Source organism: Gekko japonicus, unplaced genomic scaffold, assembly GCF_001447785.1.
Source record: "Gekko japonicus isolate JY-2015 unplaced genomic scaffold, Gekko_japonicus_V1.1 scaffold2, whole genome shotgun sequence".
Lineage (NCBI taxonomy): Eukaryota > Metazoa > Chordata > Lepidosauria > Squamata > Gekkonidae > Gekko > Gekko japonicus.
The window spans coordinates 2,915,829-2,938,263 of NW_015175358.1; the positions used below are offsets into that span (position 1 = coordinate 2,915,829).

Here is a 22,435-nt window from a genome sequence, read left to right on the forward strand (position 1 = left end):
GTGCCACTGGGAGGAGATGAGGGATAAGGGTTGCCACCTCCAGATTGGGAAAGTCCTGGAAATTTGAGAGTGGATCCTGGGGAAGACAGGGACCTCAGTGGGGTACAATGGCACAGAGTCCACACTCCAAAGCATCTGTTTTCTCCAGGGAAACGGATCTCTGTAATCTGAAGATGGGCTGTAATTCTGGGGGATCCCCAGGTCCCACCTGGAGGCTGGCATCCCTAGATGGAGTCAACATTTTTCAAACCTGATAGAGCTCAGGAGGTTTAGACTGTAATAGCTCTAAAATATAATACATGGAACCTCCTAGTTTGAATGCAGTGTACTTCTGAATGGCAGGTCTTAGCGACAGAATTTTCTAATTACTTCAGGGATTGTATAGAGCAAAGCATTCTCTATTTACGAATGATCTCAAGCAACCTCTGAAACATATTTCCTAGAATTCGACAGATAAGTCAGACCCATGATGATCACCCATCAAGTGATTAAAATCTCCTAAACATTAAATAATTAGCATTTCCCACAGTGTTTGTAAGGCATAATTCATCTACCATTTTGTAAATCGATTTTTAGTTTGCCAGTATTAAAAGAGAGAGTCCATGATGCTTGCTTTGAATTAAACAAAAATTCATGCTGAATTTGGTTGCCATCACATTACAAATTAAGCTGCAGAGATCTAACACTTTCTGCTTCTAAAAGTGACTGGTACATATAACCAGCACCTGTGCTGTGTTATATGTTATTATGGCCAAAGGTCCGAAACAATAAAAGACAGCTAAACTAATGATTATGTTATATCCACTGATTCACAGAATTCTTCAACAAGGTTCAGTAGACTACTTATAGACTACTAATAGTCTGTAATTTATAATAGACTACTTATAATCTTTATTTTCTCCACTGACACTTATGGAATATTGTACATCAGGGCTGGTTCAGAAGTTATTTGTGCATGATCTGGGCCCAAACTGTAGCAGCAGTATTTGAACGAAGGAACTATGTGGGGACTCCAGGTTGCAAGTAATTAGATCTGTAAGAGGAGAAGAGTAATAGAATGTTGGGAAATTTCCAGAAAGGATTTGGTTGAGCAAGGAGCTTAGGATGACAAGGCAATGCAGGCTAAAATACCTTGGGCATCAGTGGGTCCCCTTGAAGCAGGAATAGACACAAATTGCAAATAGAGAATTTCTCATGTTACCTCTGACCTTCTGAAAGTGAAAATGACAGCCATGTTGGAGCATTGGGCCCTTTGCTGGTTGTAGAGCCTTGGCAAATGCTGGCCTACACTGGGAGATACCAAGGACACATGGGCTGGGGAGACGGAGAAGATGGCAAAGAACTGTGATGAACATTATGTTGTCGAAGGCTTTCACGGCCAGAGTTCATTAGCTGTTGTAAATTTTCCGGGCTGTATGGCCGTGTAGGACCTGATGTTTCGCCAGTAGCTGTGACTGGCATCCTCAGAGGTATAACACAGAAAGACAGAGTACAACAGCTAATGTGATTAACATTACTTGGATTTTTTTCCTCTTAGTGGCCTACTGTAGGGTGATAATATTGAAAAAATGGTATTTAGCAGAGATAAAATAGTCCAGCAGAGCCAGAGTAAAATAATTCAGACTGAGAGTCCATGTGTGATTAAAATATAAAGTTTTTACTAAATTCTAGCATGGGAAGGGTAACTGGGATGAAAATAACAACAGAGCAAAATCTACTACATCCTTACTCTACAAAGACAAAACTAGAAGAGAGAGAGAGTATGGCTACTCTTCTTGTTCTTCAGAACACCAAACAAAGACGGGAAGAGAAGCCATAAAATGCTAATACACCTTGACACTTTAGTCCCAATCAAATTCCTAGATCAGGGAGAAAATTCCCGGGCATTCTATATCTAAAGAACATTGGTTACATGAGAAACACGTGACTTCCTGTGAGTAACATAAACAAACATTTAACCCCAAATATACTGAGTGTTTTCAACTTGTAATACCCAACACCTACCTCATTCTCAAGACTTTCAGTCAAGAAGATACCTCCATTAACTTAAGCAATTCAACCTACCAACTTTAGACTATTTGAAGTTGTTATCTGTCTTATCATCCTCTTTGCTGTATTAGCTACTGTCTAAAATAGATGACAGGAATCTTTCACCATTGAGAGCTTTACCCCTTCCCTTTCTGGAATCCCACTGATCTCTCAGATGCCATATTTGAACATGGACTAATGGTGAGGTCATCACTATTCATCCACAACTTGACATGTCTCTCTCTCTCTCCCCCCAGCTCCCCCAGCTCACACAACCACCTCTAAAAGGGTGCCTTCATTTCTTGCCTGAAGTGGGAAAGTCTTCTCCCATTTGGTCATCCCAATCCAGACTGCGGACCTTCTATCCCTCTGCTAGGAGCTGATTGGACCACTGTTTTCCCCTTCAGCTCCCCCTTATCTCCAGACCATGAGCAAAATGGTCATCTGATGCTAGAAAACGTGTTAGCTTCCAGAAGCCTGTGATGATATCTTTCTTGTAGATTTCAGGGAGTGTGCGTAGGGGCTGTCTGTTTGTTGGCTGTGTAAGAAAGATTGCTTAAATTTTTGATTGAGCTTTGAATTTGCCTTTTCCTGTTTCCCCTGATCTCTTTGTACTTTAATTGCGTACATGGAAATTCTCATTCGCCTGTTGTCTGGTAAAGTTGTCAGCCTGGGAAAATCCTCATTCCCTGCCTGACTTTTTTCTTCATGTTACAAAAAGAGTTGGGGAAGGGAGATCAGGAAGGCCACCCAGAAGGCTGCTGAGTGTAGGTTTCTCGCTTGCTGAGCCTCTCCTCCCCAAGCAGCCCCCCCTCACCCCTCCTGTGGGCTCCTGCTGCTGACGGAGAAAGGGCCCATTAAGAAAGGAGACGGCTACTGTGGATCATAAGGAACAATTGACTGGACCAGCCATGTACGTCAGGATGGCTCTTACCAGTCATGGGGATACAGTGGGAAAGGGCGGCCAGCCTGTACAATGCAGCCCTCTTGCTGAGCTCCTGCTGCCTGTCATACTCTCATGGGGAAGGAGAGGGGGGGCCCTGAGTCATCTAGTCCACCCTCCCTTTTCTTGCTATCTGTTTTTCCCCTCTGGGCTTTGTAGAGTGCCTGGCAGAAGGTGGAGAGAGTGCTTCCTTGCACGGAGGGAGGGAGACTGGTGCCGTCTCGGCATCTTCCATGGTCAGGTATTTCTGCCTGACTATTTTATTTATTTATTTAGAACAGTTTTATGTTGCCTTTCCACCCGATCAGGGTCCACAAAGTGATGGCCATAAAAATAATAATCAAGCACTTAAAGAATCAAAATACAGTTAAAATGTAAAATTCAATTAAAAACCCATAAACAAACACCACTAGAAAGAGTTCAGTACCCGTTATTGGGGGTATACTAGATGAAACAAAATGTCTTCACATGCTGGCGAAAAGACACTGATAGAGGGAGACAGACCAACCTCCCTGGGGAGGGAGTTCCAAAGTGTTGTGCCATGAGAGGGATGGCCCTTTCTTGGGTTGCCACCTGCCCAGCCTTAGATGGTGGGGAAACCAAAGAAGGGCCTCTGCGGATGACTGGGGTGATTGCATAGGCTCCTATGGGAGAAGGCGGTCCTTTAGGTCACACCTTTGTTTTGTCAGGATTAGGTTCAGCTTGTTAGCCCTCTTTCATTCCAGTACTGTTTCCAGGCACCTCTGCATGATTTCCACAACCTCCCTGAGATCTGCTGGTAGTGTGAGGGAGAGCTGAGTGTCATCTGCACATCTGTGGTGATTCAGCCCAGATCTCCAGTTCACCTCTCCCAGTGACTTTACATAAATGTTGAAAAGCATGGGGGACAAGGAAGAACCTTGGGGAACCTCATAGGTGAAAAGCCAAGAGGCAGAGTAGCAGGCCCCCAACACCATACCCGGAAACCTACCCCCGGGGTAAGACTGGAACCACAGCAGAACAGTACCTCCCAGTCCTGAAAGGTGATCCTGAAGGATACCATGCTCAATGGTATCAAAAGCTGCTGAGAAGTCCCGGAGAATTAACAGGGTCGCGCTCCCCTGACCATCTCCTGGTGCATGTCATCCACCAAGGCAACCAAGGTAATCTAAAACCAGATTTGAACAGATCTAAACAATCTGCTTCATTCAGGAATCTCTGAAATTGACTAGCCACCACTCATTCAGTCATCTTGCTCAAAAACGGTACTTCTGAGAATGGACAGTGTTTATTCAACTCCTTGGTCCAGAGTAGGTTTCTTTAGGAGTGGACACATCACTGCCCACATCAAGGCAGGGGTGACCACCATGTCTCTCAGGGAGGTATTTACTATCTCCCGGACCCAGTCCAGATTTAATAAGCCAGGGGTCATACAAACAGGTGGCAGGTCTGAAACTGCCCAGAATCTTGTCCACATCCTTAGGCTGCACAAGCTGAAAGGTATCCCACAGAACTGGGCACCCTGGGGCCATCCGATCCTGTTGCTGCTAATGTAGAATCCATGTTGGAATGGATGCAAGAGATTTTATCCACAAAGTGCTTAGCAAAATGATGACAGTGGGCTGCAGAGTAGTCCACTTCCTCCCATTGGCCAGAACCCAATAACCCCCAGCCTAGGTTTTATAACACAGTCCTCTTGCTAAGGATAACACCGGAGGGCTTCAGCCCTATGGTCTGTTTCTCTGGCAGGGGACTCCAGTGGCTGGTGGGACCCTGTTGTTCGTTTTGATGCTTGGGACTGGGTTGTAGGAAATCCCTTCTTGGAAGCAGTAGTTATGCACCATGTATATTGGTTAATCCGCGATCCAGCTGTCTGCAGTCTGTGAAGGTATGGCAGTGGGAGGAATATTGGTGAGGAAGACATTATGGTACTCCTTGCATGTCTAATCTCTGTCCCATCGAGGGAAATCTCTCTCTCTCTCTCTCCCCCTCCCCCCCTCTCTCTATGCCAGCATCATCTCTTTCTTAATGTACTTCATATAACCTTGTGAATTTCTTAAAAATTGAGGAAATTAATAAACACAAAGTATATTTTGAATAGAATCAAGATTGCAGTACACGTTATCCCAACAAATTACAGGGTGTCCATACTCAGTGGGTGCTGGTTCCCAAAGAATTGTGGAGTCAGTACGTACAGCAGAGCTCAAATGAGGAGAGAACATATGGAACTCAGCACGGTGTGACATTTTAAAAAAATGCTTTCTACTTTCCCTAACTTGTAGTAGAGTACTAAATAGGGAGCAAAGGAGGTTTCTGCATTTCCACAGTTCCTTAAGTTGTATACTGCCCATTTCTATGCAAGTGTGGTATCTGAAAGATATTTTTTTTTCTGGCTTCACTTGAAGGTCGTAGAGAGAATAAAATGCCCATCCTGATTTCCAAGATTTTTAAAGGGCTGGCTGCAGATCAAACCGAGGCACTCTTCGTAGGAGATGCCATCCTTTCTGTCAATGGCGCTGACCTCTCCGATGCTACGCATGATGAGGCAGTTCAGGCCCTCAAGAAGACTGGCAAGGAAGTGATTTTGGAAGGTAAGCTGCTTGTTTGTTATGATGTCTGACGTGATGCAGAAGGGGTTAAAATGTGCTAGCAGTTTTGCTCCTTCCCAGTCCAAGCCACAAGTTTCTGATACTGTGGCTTGCTGCCTCAGTCTGTTTTGTTGTGGAGCCGTAGATACCAGCTGCTTTGCAATGTGGAGACATCCAAGAACACCCTGCTTTTGTAACATTTTGTCTACGTTGGCAGCTTGCCACCAGCCTCTTGAATGGACCTCATTTCCATGCAGATTTTGCTCACTGATTTCAGTAAAAATACATGAATGCTGTGCTGTCCTATCTGCTCATCTTTAGAACTGGATATTCATGCTTTTATCTTTCTTAACAACTTAATTGCAGGTACAAGTTCTGTGATTCCCCCCATACAATAAAAATCTGCCAACTCAACATTTTTGCAAGAATGGGTAACTTTAGGCTTTGTCTCAAGTTATACTGAGATGCAGCCTTTGTTCAGGATGGAATTCCAAATTTAGCTCTGGAGTCACCCGGCCATTGCAGATACATTTCTTTTTCATTTTGTGATGATTTGGATCCTGTTGTTGCAGTCTAGGTCTGCACAATGAATGCCATTTCAGACAGGCAAGGACTTGGAGCGACAGGGAGAGTCAATTTTTAAGGTAAAGTGATGCCAGACCAGGAATGTCTGGAACACTTTCAAGTATGGCAAGACGTAGGAAGACAGACTCAGAAATCAGTATTCTAGCTGCTGACCTGAACTCCTGAGTAATGGGAAGGTTAACTTTGCAATGGATATTCAGCTGAGGTGTGATTGTCCAATAATGGTAGGTTGGATTGTTTGTTCTTGACATCTACAATTGTCTAGTAATGCTTTATTGATCAGAAAATCTGTAATTGGCTGCTGAGAAGTGTTTCTGGAGAGACAAGAGATACTTTGGAGTGTAATAATGGCTGTGCTTTTCAAATGAATCAGTCTGCCTTTCTTGTCAAGGAAGAGAATGAGTCTGCCGTTGCCTTCATTTCTTCAGAGTCCTGAGGAGACCCAGACAGGCTGTACATCATATTCAGAGAAGATGTGAGTTGGCACAAACAGTTACAAGCATCTAAAAGACAAATTTAGTACTGCCTCAAATAGTCACTGCCTTGCCATCTACCTCTTTCTGCTGGATAAATAATTGTTCTGCTACTTCTGTCTTGGGGGGGGCTTTAATGAAAAAATTGTGAAGACACTGAGCGCATTGAAACTTTCATTACAACGTGTATATTTGTGGAATACAGCTGGGATGAGGGGATTTTAGGAAGACTGGGGCCAGTTTGGTATAGTGGTTAAGTGTGTGGACTCTAATCTGGGAGAACCGGGTTTGATTTCCCACTCCTCCACTTGCAGCTTCTGGATGACCTTGGGCAAGCCATGGTTCTGTCAGAGCTGTTCTCTCAAGGACGGTTCTGGAAAGAGTTCTCTCAGCCCCACCCACCTCACAGGGTGTCTGTTGTGGGGAGGGGGAGGGAAAGGAGTCTGTAAGCCACTCTGAGACTCCGAGTGAAGGGCGGGGTAGTTTTTCTAAACTCAGACACTGTCCTTCCTTGAGGTTAAAAACAGCTTGCACTGGGGTGAAGCAAACCATATAAAGTCAGCTCATATATTATCCCTTGAATATACTCTACAGGGACCATTTTACTGAGGTCTAATTTTATTTCAGAATTGCTCATTAATCATTTCATTTGTGCAAACATGATTTAGAATCATTAACTCGTCCATTAACTACTGTGAGTTAGGACTGTTCCATTCCGGTTTTACAGATTGGAATCCTGGGGGTTTTGGCAGCACTGCTTTCTGTAACACAGAGCACCAGCTTTTAACTTATAGCATAGCGTTAACTTGCAGTTGTGGAATTCGCTGCCAGTGGATGCACAGACGTCTCTAAGTGGCTTAAAGCTGTTGGTGGGCACTGTGGTGCCTGTGGGCACCATGTTGGGGACCCATGATGACATAGGGAAAATACAACAAGCAAGAAAGGGAAGGGGGGGCTTCTGATCGCCATGGATGTTTTTTCTCTCTTCTAGGTGATCTTCTGCCTAGCTCTGGTTCTTTGGCCGTCAGCTGAAGAGCCTTAAACTCTCATGTGCAGAGAGGAGAGCAGTCTCAGTGAGATATTATTCAGCTGCTACTAACTAGTAGGGCCTTGAGGTCAAAGAGGAAATTAGACAGATTCATGGAGGAGAGGCATATCAATGGCTATGGTGAATAGCTATGGTGACTAGAGTGAACCAAAAACTGGAAAAAGGGGGGGGGGACTCAACCCAGGATATGACTACGAACCAAAAAGGGCTAACCTTGATGGAGGGACACATGTTCAGACCTGCAAAATCACTATTACCAGAATAAGTTGTGGAGGTGATATGGCTATACCTATGGCCCATTACTAATACCAGGAGTCCAATTATAAGTATACAAGGAAACAACATCCGGTTTAATTACATGTGTACTAAAACTCTGTAACAGGTCTTTGAATGTGTGTCTAGAATATATAGATAATAGTGACCACTGAGGAAGGCCCTTAGGGGCTGAAACGCGTTTGGTCTTCAGTTGTAAAGTATTTGCCCATCATATGTATGTATAGTGGATAAGCTTTTATAGTCTGATCTTAGACAAAGTAATTTTTAATCAGGAAAGTTTTAACATGTGTACACCTTAATAAATATTTGTACTTTTATATATATGGTTTAGCTTAGCCCTTTTTGGTTCGTAGACTAAAGTGAACCTCCACATGCAGAGACAGCTGACCTTGGGGGGTTATGTGAGCCAGGAATCCCCAACCTTGTTGAGTCTCTGGTCACTTTCAGGAATATTGGGCACAGATAATGGGTGCCATCACAAAATGGTTGCCATGGGAGGAGTGCAGTCAGCTATGGAATGGCTGCCATAGGGGTTAGGGCCAGTCACAAGACATTAGCAAGTCTGAAGTCCAGAATCCTATGATGGAAGAAGCTGTTTCTTGATGGGAGTTCTCTGCAGACACAAAAGTGATGATGATTCTGGGGCTCTTCTAAAATACCTCCATGCTGTTTTGAGCCTTGCTGGGAAAATATATGTCCACACAGGCTTTTGCCAGTGGGAAGTAAAGGCAACCTGGGAATGAAGGTTTTCATTGGGAAGTGGGACGAGGAGACAGCATTACATGGCCCCCGTCTACCTTGAAATTGTGGCTCCAGAAGCTGCATAAATGGAATACAGAATTACATTTAACAACTCTCTACCTGCTTATACTTCACCATTTTACCGAAAAGATTTCATAACAGTCCATGCAATCAGCAGCTGTTTCTAGAACAGGGGAAATTGTGAATTTACCACATTATTCGCTTCACTGCCCTATAGCTGAAAATGCGAGGAATGGATTCCCCCCCTTAAAACTGTTGAAAGGGGCAATTTGTGGAAAATTGTCTTTCTGTTTTCAAATAACCATGAAGTTAGCCAGAAAGTGGCCACTTTTGTGTTAGCCAGCTGTTGTGGAATAATAATAAAAATAATAATGTTTTACGGATGGATGGTTCTTGATTGTATTTTGAGGCCAGTTGATTATGATTCTCTTCAATTTTATTTTTCCTATTTTGTCTTTATTTTGTGTCAGTTTTATTATGGTCTATGGCTAAACAAATCCTTTTGTTATTTCATTGGTGTCCTGCCTTTTCTATCTCATGGAACTCAAGTTACCTTTACGTAGGGTTCTCATCTAGGCAATGGCCAAACTTAGAGCTGTTTTACCTTTAGTAAGGTGACTGTATATCATATGACCTCCAGATATACTGTATATTCTCAAACATACACATAAAATACATTTTACAAAGATATACAGCAAGGGTCTCTTGGGTAAAGGAAACTAAATCTAGTAAGTGCTGTCTGAGGACTTTTCATTATCTGGTGGGAGTGGGTCGGGCACTGACAATGCAACCCTAAGCAGAGTTACAAGTTTCTAAGCCTGTTAACATCAATGGACTTAGAAGGATGTAACTCTGTTCAGGATTGCTCTGTTAATTCATCACCACTTCAGAAACATATCATGAGCTGGGAGGCAGCCCCAAATATGCTTGTTGTGTGTGTAACTAACATGATTTGCATTTCATTTTTTTGCATGTAGCCATGCATCAGTACAGATGGTTGTTCAACAGGTATTGTTCTTAAATGTGAGAGAGCTTGACTCAGTCCTGGAAGTGAGATACCAACTGGAAGAGTTAGTTCAGTGTTGCTCGAGTCTGTGTGGTTCTGAAGCTTGCTTCCCACTTACCCAATCCAAAGTGATTCTCTGGCAGATTTTCACAATCTGGCTCAGTTTTCACCATCCTGAATAGTTTGGTATCATACACAAACTCGCTCATCCTCAATTTATGAACAAATTAAATAGCACTGGTCCAGCATCAATCCTTGTGGGACCCTTTGCTTACTTGCCTGCCTCCATTGTGAGCATTGTGTGTTTATTCCTACTATCTGATTCCTGTCATTTGATCAATCTATAGTTCATAATGCATAAGAGGGGCTGTCCTTTTATCCATAACTGCTAAGCTTACTCAGAAACCTTTGGGAGTTCGGCCTTGTCAAAAGTCTTTTGGAAGTCCTAGAAAAGTCCCAGAAGAGCTTGGATGCCTCTAGTGCTAAAACTAGTGGACAGACGTCTTAGTTCTGCAGAATTATTTGATGTAATGGTTATAACCTTAGGCTAGGATTGGGGAGATTCAGTTCAAATCCATGTTCAGCCAAGAAGCTTGTTGGGTGATCTTAGGCCAGTTACTGACTCTCAGTCTACCTCAGTTCACAAAGCTCTTATGAGGATGAAAAGGAAGAGAACTGTGCACTCCACCTTGAACTCCTTGGTCAAACAGTGGGATGAACGTGTGATAGATCCCACAGAGATGTTATGGACTCTCAGAAGAAGTGTGTTTCCTTCTGCAACCATTCTTGTCTATTTTTGCCCCTCTCTTTAATTTGCAGGACATTTTCCTGCCATTACACTTCCTTTTCCAAACTGTGCTGAGTCCCGTCTGATTTTTGCTGAGTTCAGCCACTTCTCTTGATTAGTTCCTTTCTCTCTCTCTCTCTCTCTCTCTCTCTCTTCCCAAGAGCCACAGAACAACACACCATCATGTGGAATGTGCTTCTCTGCCCTGCTGATAATGTTGAGTTTTATAACCTAAAAGGAAACATGAAACCCCTTTCTCTTGGATCTTGTGAATATTTCCTCTTTAAGCTGAAAACTAGATACAACACCTCCTTTGTCTCTTTTTTATTTCATAGTAAAAAGAAAATAATTCAAGGGGGGGGGAAAACAACCCTGAAAGTAGTTTTTCATCCAAAGCCAAAGCAGACGAGTTCCATCCATGTAAACCTAAGAGGGCTGTTAATCAGAGATCAAGATGACTGGCGTTAAAAAAGTGCTTTGGCAATACCCAGTACACACAACAATAGATAACCCTGTGTTATCTGAACTTCAGCATGAGGATAACAGCTAGACAGAAGGTTTTTGAAAGGAGTAGACAAATACATGGAGGACAAATCTAGCAAAGGGTGAAACAAAATGTGACAAAAGACGATGAACTACCTTTTCCTCAGTGACTCCCCCTCCCCCGCAATGTTTGATTTGAGAACCACATGTGACGTGAAAGTTCTCTTTAGCCCTGGTAAGTATTTGGATGGGAGGCCACCAAGGAAGTCCAGGATTGCTACACAGAGGCAGGAAGTGGCAAACCACCTCTGAATGACTTGAAGACCCTACAGGGTTGTCATAATTTGGCTGTGATATGACAGCAAAAAAAAAAAAGTTCCCCATGGGAGAAATGGTGTGGGGAAAGAGCCACAGTGGTGTAGTGGAGAGAGTGCTGTACTAGGGGTGCATTCAGACGGGAAGCTAATCCCACCATTGGCCTGGCTTTAATTTGATCCAGATCTTTTTTATCCAGTGTTGCACGACCAGACCGCTCCCCTTACCGCGCGAGTACTCTGCGGTGGATTGTCTAGACGGCGTCCACCTGAAGGAGCCGCGCAGTCGGGTGTTTTTTTAATTCTGTTTGTGCATGCGCCTCTGCGCCTCAACGTGTACTTGTTTTTCCACACATGCACAGAATTTAATGGTCAAAGCACCGCCAGTGGTACCTCCCTCTAGGTACCTTTTTAATTAACACAGTTCATAAAATTCACAGGACATTCAGAAACACGACATTGTCCGGGATGTTTGAGCGGAGCTCTGCGGCTGTCACGTGTTTACCCGCTTATGCACATATCGCTAAGATTTTTTTAAAATGGTGGCCGTATAATAATAATAATAATAATAATAATAATAATAATACACTTTATTTTAATTGTACATAGTGCAACGAAATTAAAGATGCAATCATTTCGGTGAACCATACTCATATACACTGGAGTATGGAGTATGGCTCCCTGGCGGAGCTGAACGGGCTGATCACGGAAGCAGCACGTTTCCCAGATGTCACTGTCTGGTCATTCCCTTTAAATCCGCCAGGCACTCGTGCCTAGTGCGGATCTAAAGACCCATCTGATCAGGACCTAGGATCTGGAAGACCCAGGTGCAAATCTGCACTTTGCCATGGCAGCTCACTAGGGGACGTTGGGCCAGTCAGAAGCTTTCAGCCTAATCTATCTGACAGGCTGTTGTAAGGATAAAATGGAGAAGAGGGGGACGATATAAGTGGCTTTGGGTCTCCGTTGGGGATAAAGATAGTCTGTAATTGAAGGAAATAAAAATAATAAAATGAACAATTAAACACTATCTTCCCTGGTGCTGCTAGCTTCCCTGATTTAGTTAGAAGAGAAGAAGAAGAAGAGGAAGAGACTGGATTTATACCCCGCCCTTCACTTGGAGTCTCAGAGCGGCTTACAAACTCCTTTCCCTTTCCCTCCCCACAACAGACACCCTGTGAGGTGGGTGGGGCTGAAAGAACTCTGACACAAACTGCTCTTTGAGGAACAGCTGTGCCAGAGCTTGTGACTGACCCAAGGTCACATCAGCAGGTGCAAGTGCTAGATGGTACAAGACTCCGTTTCAACTTTCACATATTTCAAAGTCGATTTCCCCTAAATGTTGGAAGGGCTGATTTCAGATAAAGGGGGGGGGGGACAGGGGACACCAACAAGGATCTCCTGTGTGTCATGTATTTTGGCCCTCATACAGTAGAAGATGTGGCATCCCATCATTGGCTGTCATCAGAAGGGGCTTAACATATTTTGACAGCCTAGTCATTGGCTGGCACCAGAGGGGGCTAACTAGGCTAGCCAGTTTGGTGTAGTGGTTAAGAGCACGGACTCTAATCTGGGAGAACTGGATTTGATTCCCCACTCCTCTACATGCAGCTGCAGATGGTACAAGACTCCGTTTCAACTTTCACATATTTCAAAGTCGATTTCCCCTAAATGTTGGAAGGGCTGCGGATATGTAGGAACTTTCTTACACTCATGGTGGTCTTGTCCGCTCATAAAACAATTTTGGATTCAAATTGTTGGATAAATAAACAATATCGTAGCATTTTCAATCCCTTTTTCACCACTTATTTTATTGAATCTATGGGACGACACTCGAATCCCCAAGTATCGTCAGGATTTAATAGCCACATTACTAGTTGCCGCAAAAACGTTACTGGCTTCTAAATGGAAATCTGCACGAATTCCCACCTTACATGGAATTCAGTACGTCTTCTGAACAACAAGATGTTGGGGTTAAACTACAGCTTTTGTCTCCACATCCTATTGGTGAGGTTCTAAAAAGCAAGTGGATGGCCCCTGTCGGAATCAGAATGCTGGACTAGATGGATTGCTCCAGCAGAACTTCCCTCTGGTATGTCACAGGCAGAATGCCAGCAGGCTGCGGAAAAGAGACAGAAAGTCACACTCTGCCTATCTGGCCTGTGGGGAGCATTCCTCCCCAATCCCAGATATGACCACCTTCCCCCCCCTTTATACTCAAGTAGGGGCAGTTGAGCAGGACAGTTTTCATGTCTGTTTCCCCATTCTCCAATTTTATATTTTATGTTAGTAGGTGTAGACTGAGAACTGTTTCACAGACTGTAATTGTTCCTTGTTTCAGTATGTGAATATTTTAAGAGTTCAAAAGCAAGCATGGATACACATATTGATAAGTAAAAAGGGGAGAATTATTAAGTCAACCATTTAAAAGGATCAGGTCACAGAGGCATAACATCCAAATTGCAAGATTGTGGAGTTGGAACATCCCGAAATGGAACGGAAAAAGGTTTTTTTTTTAACCAAAAAATGGTCTCCTTTTGTTCAAAAAGTTATGGGCCACACGAATTTCTCAAAAATAGATGCGGCAAACCAACCTGATATTACTGATATTACTCTGATTCTTTCCAGTTAGATCTAACGTGTTAATTATTTCACTTTGTCTTGCTTGTTGACCTGTGTGAATTATAGCTATGACAATGTAATTCTTAGTTTATTTATGTTAACTTTATATATATGGATCTTGTTTATTGTGTATTGTACATTGTAAAAGTTTGGCATTTTTTCTTGAATAAAAGTTTAACGTTTTAAAAAAAAACATCAGCAGGTGCAAGTGGAGGAGTGGGGAATCAAACCCGGTTCTCCCAGATTAGAGTCAGCACACTTGTCTACTACACCAAACTTGCTCCATATGGCTGCTTTCAGATAAAGGGGGGGGGGACAGGGGACACCAACAAGGATCTCCTGTGTGTCATGTATTTTGGCCCTCATACAGTAGAAGATGTGGTCAGTCTGCAGCTGGAATACTGTGTGCAGTTCTGGAGGCCTCACTTCAAAATGAAAGTGGACAGAATGGAGCAGGTGCAGAACAGAACAGCAAGGATGATCAAGGGCCTGGAGGCCAATCCCTATGAGGAAAGGCTGAGGGAGTTGGGAATGTTCAGTCTGGAGAAGAGGAGGCTGAGGGGGGACATGTTTGTTCTCTTTAAGTATCTGAAAGGCTGTCACTTAGAGGAGGTCAGGGACCTGTTCCTGTTGGCAGCAGAGGATAGGACTCATAATAATGGGTTTAAATTATGGACAGGAAGATACCAGCTGAGTATTAGGAATTTATTTATTTTTTTACAGTAAGAGTAGCTCAGCAGTGGAATCGGCTGCCTAGGGAGGTGGTGGTGAGCTCCACCTCACTGGCAGTCCTTAAGCAGCAACTGGAGAAACACCTGTCAGGGATGCCTTAGGCTGATCCTGCATTGAGCAGGGGGTTGGACTAGGTGGCCTGTATGATTCTATGATATGAAAGACCTCTGCCAGAGACCTAAAGAGCTGCTGCCATATAGGGCAGTGTGTACAAACCTTGATAGGCTAGTGGTCCTACTCAGCATGAGGCTTCATATGTTTATGTGATTTTTTTATATCTGAAATTGCTTCTAACTTTTTATGTCAGAGAGAAGGCTAGGCTGAACTGGGTCCCTGACATGCCGATTGTCTACACGTAGAGAGAGTTGTTTTCTTTTGATGAGGAGCATTCAGACAGGCATTCCCTCACCTGAGCTGCAAGCAGTTTTAGGTTTGGTGCAGCTCAGCTATTTCCTTTCTGCAGGCACTTCACATGTATCCACTAGTCATTTTTTTGCCTACATTCCTGAATACAAAAGAGTTCAACGTAGGCTCTGTCTGATTGTTTGACAGCTATCACACACACACCGTCCTTTAACCCACATATTAAAAAGTGAAAACAACTAGGCAGGTCCATTATTTTTTTCCCTGATAGTATATGTAAATATTACAAAGCAACATTTAACTTTTAAATCTGAGCTATAGAGTTGAGTATTTTTAGATCTATATATACTAACTTTAACTGAGTGGCAGCTTCAATCATGCACTGTTTATCTTAACATCGCTGAGGACGGTAGTTCTGGCAAGAAGCTCTCGCTTGATGTAAGCTTGCAGTTTAATAAACGGAAGCCAGCTCTCTTGTTGTTAGAAGAGGAGACCAGGTTGAATGTTTTCTTTGATCCAGATTATAGTCATGTCCCAGGACTAAAATATTCTCCACAAACAAACAGGTCTGTCCTTAACTCTCTACCTTGCTTTACAGTTTATTCTCAGAGAGAGCAGGCTAGTCATCTGAAGCTTTAATCCACCAGCTGAAGCCTGCAGCTCTACTTTGTAATGTTGACTGTCTCTCCACTTGTTTCCTGGTTGGGAAACAGAAATGCCTTATTTCTTCCTTCAAATATCCTCCATATTGCAGGGGACAAACTTTGCTACGCTATCTGTTTATTATATCTCAATACTTCCTTTGTTATTTCAAAAAGGAACCCATTTTGATCATTTGTGACCCCTGCCACACGGGGGGAGAAAGCACGGCCGAAGTGCGGCTTTTTAGAGCCGCACCAAAAGAGACACGCGGCGGCGGGATCACATAGATCCCCTGAGCCGCCGCGCAGTTCCTCCCCGGCACGATCAGATGCTGGGGGGAAGCCACTGAAGGGAGAGTGAGGCAGCCGAACTGCGCATGTGTGCGCATGCGCAGTTCGGCCGGGAGCCTGGATTGCTCCTGAAGACAGGCAATCCAGCGGCCACGCTTGCTGCGCGTTGCAGGTAAGTCCTGCTCTTTAGCAGGTTCTTTTTTCATCCGCATTACCGGCCTGAAGGGACAGATCGGGGATGGGTGCACGCCGATTCCCAGATGTTGTGGTGTGCTCGCACCCGTTTGCTGCACCCCCGATCCGTCCCTCTTCCGGGCCAAAACCTCCCATGTGACCGGGGCCTGTGATGCACAAATGGGAAAAATCCCCAGAATTTTATAAATCCACCAAGTTCTTCTCTACAGCACTATTACTAGTTTGTGAAGAGGAAAATGGGTCAGCCTTGCTATTAAGGACTGCTTTTCTAAAATATTAGTCGGCAGGCCTGCCCTGTGAGCCCCTGATGTTATGGCTAACTGTACTGTTTCAAAGCAATTTCCATAAAAGTGTTTCATGGGCTATTAGCCCACTCATATGATACAAAATCTACTTGTCTCTAATCACAATAATTGCCTGAAATTTCTCCATTCTCAGGCCCATTGTGTACGCCCACAGCTTGATAGCCCTGACAACATTGCACATAATCAGGACATGTGGCTGAAGTAGAGTGTTTTGGACTCAGGAGCTAGAGCAGCAGGAGCTGCAAGATCAAAGCATGTGACAGAAGCAGACACAGTGGTGTGAATCAGCCTTCAGCACCATTGTGCATAACTCAGTTAAAAGAGTAAGTGGTTGCGTTTTGTAGATCAGAACATGGCCGCTGAAATGAGTCTAAGTTAAGGCCAAGGAGCTTCTTTCAGCTACTATCAAGGCAAAGATCAGGATGGGTAGCTGTGTTGGTCTGTCTGTAGCAGGGGTGTGCATTCGGCATAAACCAAACAAAAAAAATACCCCCAAAATACCTTATTGGTATTTTTCAGGTATTATTTAAGCCGAATATAGATCTGCATTTGGCTACTGGTATAGCTGAGTCTGGAAAAAGCCTCTCTCTTTTTGCTTTTATTCTATTCAGCTTTAATGTGAGTCAGTTCCAGCCCAGGTGGTGCAGAGCTAGCTGGCTTCTCTTGCAGCTAAGTTTAAACTGAGCTGCAAGAGGAGCCAGCCCAGGATTGGCCGGGGCGGCAGGAGCTTTCAGCTCCATGCTGCCTCAGCTGATCCTCTCTTGCAGCTCAGAGCAAGAGGAGCCAGGCCAGGATCAGCCGGGGGGCAGGCGGGATGGCTTCGTACCATCCCAGCCAATCTAGGCTTTGGAGTTCACTCAGAAAGTGATTAAAGGGACTGCAATCCCTTTAAATGCCTTTCCCTCTCCATTGGTTTCAATGGAAAATGCAGGCACCTTCTTTGGGGGGCCACAGAATGGGACCCCCTGGTCCAATCTTTTTGAGACTTGGGGGGGGGGGTTGATGAGAGGCACCAGCAGCTATGCTGCAAATTTGGTGCATCTGCCTTAAAAAAAGCCCTCCCAGAGCCCCAGATAACCCAGATCAATTCTCCATTACACCTTATGGGGACCAATGGAGCCGGAAAAAGATTGGGCTTCCTGAATCCGAATACAATACCAGTATTAGGATTCAGGAATATTGGGAAATACCAATATTTTTCAAGGTCAAATATACCCAAACCCAAAAAATACCAGAGTTTGGGGTTTTTTGCACACCCATAGTCTGTAGCAGTGGAAAAGAGCAAGAGTCCAGTAGCATCTTAAAAACCAACAAAATTTGTGGCAGGGTATAAGCTTTCATGAGCTTTCACTGAAGAAGTGAGCAGTGACTCACAAAAGCTCATACCCTGCCACAAATTTTGTTAGTCTTTTAGGTGCTACTGGACTCTTGCTCTTTTCTACTATTAAGGCAAAGTTGCACATATAAAATTGCTAGAGTTACCTCAGCAGGCGTCCTGCCATCTGCTGTTTATAGGCTCTTCTTTGATTAGTCTCTAGTCTGTTTTGTACATATACTAGCCTGATACCTGTGCTTCACTACAGTATTTAAGTTCTGTAAATCCAGTTATAATACTGTTGATGTGAAGTTTGAAATGTAACATTTGTTGTAGGAATTCTAATGGAGAAGACTGTAGTGTAAAAAATGAAGTCAGACATACGTACTGTTTTTTCTCTACTAAAGAACCTAATACAGGAAACCACTTTTCTACAAATTTGGGGTATATTTCCATAGTGGGTGGGAGTGTGGCTAAAGCCACTGGAGAGGCTGGGCCAGCAGCATTGCTAAGGTGATCCTGCTGGGGCGGCCTCCCTCATGGATTAAAATATCCAGGCCCTGCTCCGACAAACACCTGCCTGTCTGGTGTGTGTGGGGGGATTGTGTTTAAAGGCATCGGGAAGGATGGGCCAGCAGCAGTGCTAAGGCAGTCCTGCTGAGCAAGCCTCCACGATGGCTTTAAGGACTCTGTGCCCCTTCCAACCCTTAGGGGTCAGATTTCTAAAAATCCGTTCTTAGTGAGCATCTACATCATTGTAGGAATGCTCTCCTTGAATTTTGTGTTTCTAGGTCCAGGGGTTTGGCCTGGGCCTTGATTTTATGATGAAGGGACTTTCTTTCATATATATAGAGAGAAGAAGGGATCCCCCCCCCCTTAAGTATAACTGCAACCTGGAAGGCAGAATACACAGAAAGGGGGGAGTGGGAGGGTGGGAGTGACAAAATCTGACTTGAACAGCTGCTTTATGCTCTGTTTGAATAGCAGTGTTGTAGTGTCGCAGCATTCCTCTGCATTCATGCCAGGGCATCAAGTATAGTAATGTGGCTATTGTGCTAGAGCCTTTAGGCTGCTGATATTTCCAGCCTATACTGATCAAATAGGAGCCTGTTGCAGCTTGTGCTGCAGGAGAGATGTAGCAGGGTGGACCATTTGCCAGCTCAGCAACTCAGCATTGCTATCTAACTGGCTCAGTAGAGTTGCCATCTGGCCTCTTGAAAACTCTTAAGATGGGCATTTTGCCTCCTGGCCTAAAAAGAAAGAAAGAAAAGTTCACCCAACTTTTCATTCCCAGTCTTAGTTAATGGCACCATTTAAAATGTGCATATATTTAAATGACAATGCATGAACAAGTGACACACCCTTCCTCCACCATTCTGGGATGAGTAGCAGCTACTGTGACATAAACAAGGAAGCACTAGCCATGACCCTGAATTCTTAGATCATGCGGGCCCTATTTTGACATGGATCGACTGGGTAAAAAGGAGTCTAGGCTACAGGAAGCAAAACTTCTCTTTTCTTCTTTCAAAAGCTATTGGATTGAATCCAGAGGTTTTGTAGCACTAACAGTGGAGCCTTCCACAGGTGCATGGAGCCTTGGAGTTCAGCAGAAGAGGCACAGAAGGCTCCTTGCACTGGTAGAAGGCACCCACTCTTTTTGGAACAGAACCCTTGGAGACAATCCGAGAGCTTTAGAAAGAGGAGAAAGTACTTTAAGGGAGGGTTTACGTCCCATCTCTCGTGTCCCATTGTTGCTTCTGAGTTTTTGAAATAGCATAAACCTTTGAAAACTGGTTTCCAAAGTCAAAAGTTGGAGAAGTTACACACCATGAGCAGCAATCACTTTTAAAATGGTGAAAGGCGGAGTGTAGATCCAGAGAACTGTCCTCAGTCTTAGGTTCCTCTGAAGCTGATTTGAACCATGTGACTTGAGTCAGTGTTGCTTTGAAAAGGAGCCTCTTCCCCCTGAATGGTCCCTTCCCGTCTTTCTCTGAAATGCTATCCTAATTTGGGCACAGGAAGATTCTCCTTGAATTTTGTTTTAAGCCTGCTTTGCTGGCTCCTGTGCCAGCCGCACGTTTTTTCAATTAGCACTGAGTTTTCCAGATGCATCCGAGATCTCGGCGTGTCCAAAATGATATGCACTAAGCAGAAAAATAAGGCTGAGTCAGCTCTCTCTGCAATGTTAATTATGTCAGCCCACACACCATGGAGCCTGACCTCTAAGAACAGCCTCTGTGCCTGTCACGAACTGACTTCCCCTGCCATAATCAAAGCAGCAGTTCTGCTAATAAAATGTACATCAGTGTTGTTCGATTTATGTTCAAGATTGCCTCTATTATCACTGAGCTCTCCTTGCTTTCTAAGGGTACCGCTTTGCCAGAGCTATTCGAGGTGGAGGATGCCAGCTGATAATGAGCACCAAGGAAATGCTGTGGTGTGATATTCCTTTGTAGTGTGTTATCACATGCTCCCAGCATCTCACAGAAGAGAACAGGAACACACTTGCAATATCCCTGTTCTCATGGCAAGGATCACTACCCAAGATCTGCCACCACTGAACTTTGCTAAAGGATCTACTTGTTTGTGGTGTGCTGTTTTATTTATTTATTTTATTATTACATTTACTAGCAGAAAAGCCCGTTGTGAAACCGATACAACGGGATCTAGAAAGATGTGGTCTGTAACGAACGCATAGGCTGGATGGTGGTAAGGTAAACAGTAGTGGGTGAGGGTGGGAGGGGGGTGGGGGAACGGGGGCGGCGGCCAGAGGCCTCTGCATCCCGTTGCTGACCCTGGAGTGAGTGGGGGGGAAGGGACTCGGCCTCCAGTTGCCAGCCCAGGAGTGGGTGGTGGGGGAGGGGAAGGGAGCGGGCGACCGGAGGCTTCTGCCTCCTGTCTCTGGTCCTGGAGTGGGGGGTGGAAACGGACCCGGTGGCCGGAGGCTTGCACCTCCAGTCACCGGCCCTGGAGTGTGTGGGGTTGGGTGGGGGGAAATGGACCCGGCGGCTGGATGTCGGCCCTGGAGTGGGGTGGGGGTTGGAGGGAAAACGGGCCCTGCGGCCGGAGGCCTCTGCCTCGCCGGCCCTGGTGTTGGGGTGGTGGTGGGAGGGGAAGGGACGATGTGGCCGGAGGCTTCTGCCTCACCGGGCCTGGTGGACCCTGGCCATCTAGGGCTTTAAAGGTGAGTACCAGCACCTCGAAGTGAATCCAGTACGCTATTGGCAGCAAGTGCAGTGCTTTCAGCACAGGTCGGATGTGCTCCCGTCTAGGGAGACACATCAACAGCCTGGCCGCGGCATTCTGCACTAGCTGCAGCCTCCGGATTTGCGACAGGGGCAGCCCCATGTAGAGAGCATTACAGTAGTCTAGCCTCGAGGTGACCATCGCATGAATCACTGTAGCCAGGTCGTCCTGGTTGAGGAAGGGGGCCAACTGCCATACCAGCCGAAGATGGTAAAAGGCTGACTTGGCAGTGGCCACTACCTGGGCCTCCATTGTTAAGGAGGGATCCAGGAGCACTCCCAAACTCCTAACCACTGATGCAGGCACCAATGGCGCCCCATTGAAGATCAGAAGCGGGAGTCCCTACCCCAGACCGCTCCAACTCAGGCACAGGACCTCCGTCTTCGCTGGATTTAGCTTCAGCCGGCTCAACCTGAACCAACCAGCCACGGCATACTCTGCCATAGCAACAGAACCGAGTTAAGTCCCAGCAGCCACAACACATGGAATGTGAGACAGTGCACCGCATGGTACCTGAGAGTTCATGCACATGCATTTCCATGCAGATGTCCTAGACACAAAATGCATCCACTCCCCACTCAAATTCAGGTTTAATTTCCCGGAATCCTTGGATGGGTCTGATTGATCCACACCTTACAAAGTAAACAGGTTGGTCTCATGTCCCTACCGTATGTAGCAGTCAGGTGTGAATTGCAGGTTCTCCTCAGTTCCTGCATGTGAGGTGCATGATATGTTGTTGGACAGCAGCACACATGGAGAAGGGGTTTCATCCCCACCATGCCATTTTCCCAACCTGAAATGGTCCAGAAGGATGCTGTGTGACCCACTGAAGAAAAGCATGTGAGTACCAGGGAATCCAGGACCAATTTACACTCTCCAGGATCACTACAGGTTGGGAAAATGGGATGTGTGTATGAAGGCTTTCTTCATATACCATTTACCCAACACACACCCCACTCCCGTGATTGGCTATTTACAGTGTAAGAGTCCATCATAGGTCAACCTTCGGATCTGGGCAAACCTATTAGTCCGCACTAGGATCCGAGTCGGCTATTGTTCTAAATCCTGCAGGTACGCTAGACCGAATGGCTTCCTTAGCGCTACATGTCCAGACATGTCCGTATCCACGGCTAATTTTGGGCAGGAACGCACAGGAACGGAGTTCTGGCTGGCTTCAGAGTTGGCCACACCCACTACAGCCAAAACCTCTGCACATGCGTGGCTACAGAGGGAAGGCCTGGAGAGCGACACCCCCACGGTGACTCTGAGGTGGGCAGGCCTGGGGGGCCCTGGAAGGATCGGGGAGGCAGTTAAATGCCTCCCCGTGCCTCCCCTGGCCTGTCTAAGGGCCGGCTTGCCCGGGCTCCCTGCAGTCGCAGGGCGCCCCAGCAAGCCAAAGGAAGGCATGGGATGTGGCCTAATATGCTAATGAGCTGTGCTGTCAGGGGTGTGG

General features: G+C 45.2%; 1 protein-coding gene across 1 annotated transcript in view; it reads left to right on the plus strand.

Annotated features, from left to right (window-relative positions):
* The first annotated feature begins 2,656 nt into the window (after positions 1 to 2,656).
* The window catches only part of SNTA1 (syntrophin alpha 1), a 91,188-nt gene continuing 71,409 nt past the window's right edge, over positions 2,657 to 22,435 (plus strand). Inside the window, exons 1-3 of the mRNA XM_015425237.1 lie at positions 2,657 to 2,684; positions 3,131 to 3,207; positions 5,328 to 5,541. Of these exons, the coding sequence (XP_015280723.1) occupies positions 2,657 to 2,684; positions 3,131 to 3,207; positions 5,328 to 5,541 (319 nt within the window). The remainder of the gene's footprint in view (positions 2,685 to 3,130; positions 3,208 to 5,327; positions 5,542 to 22,435) is intronic.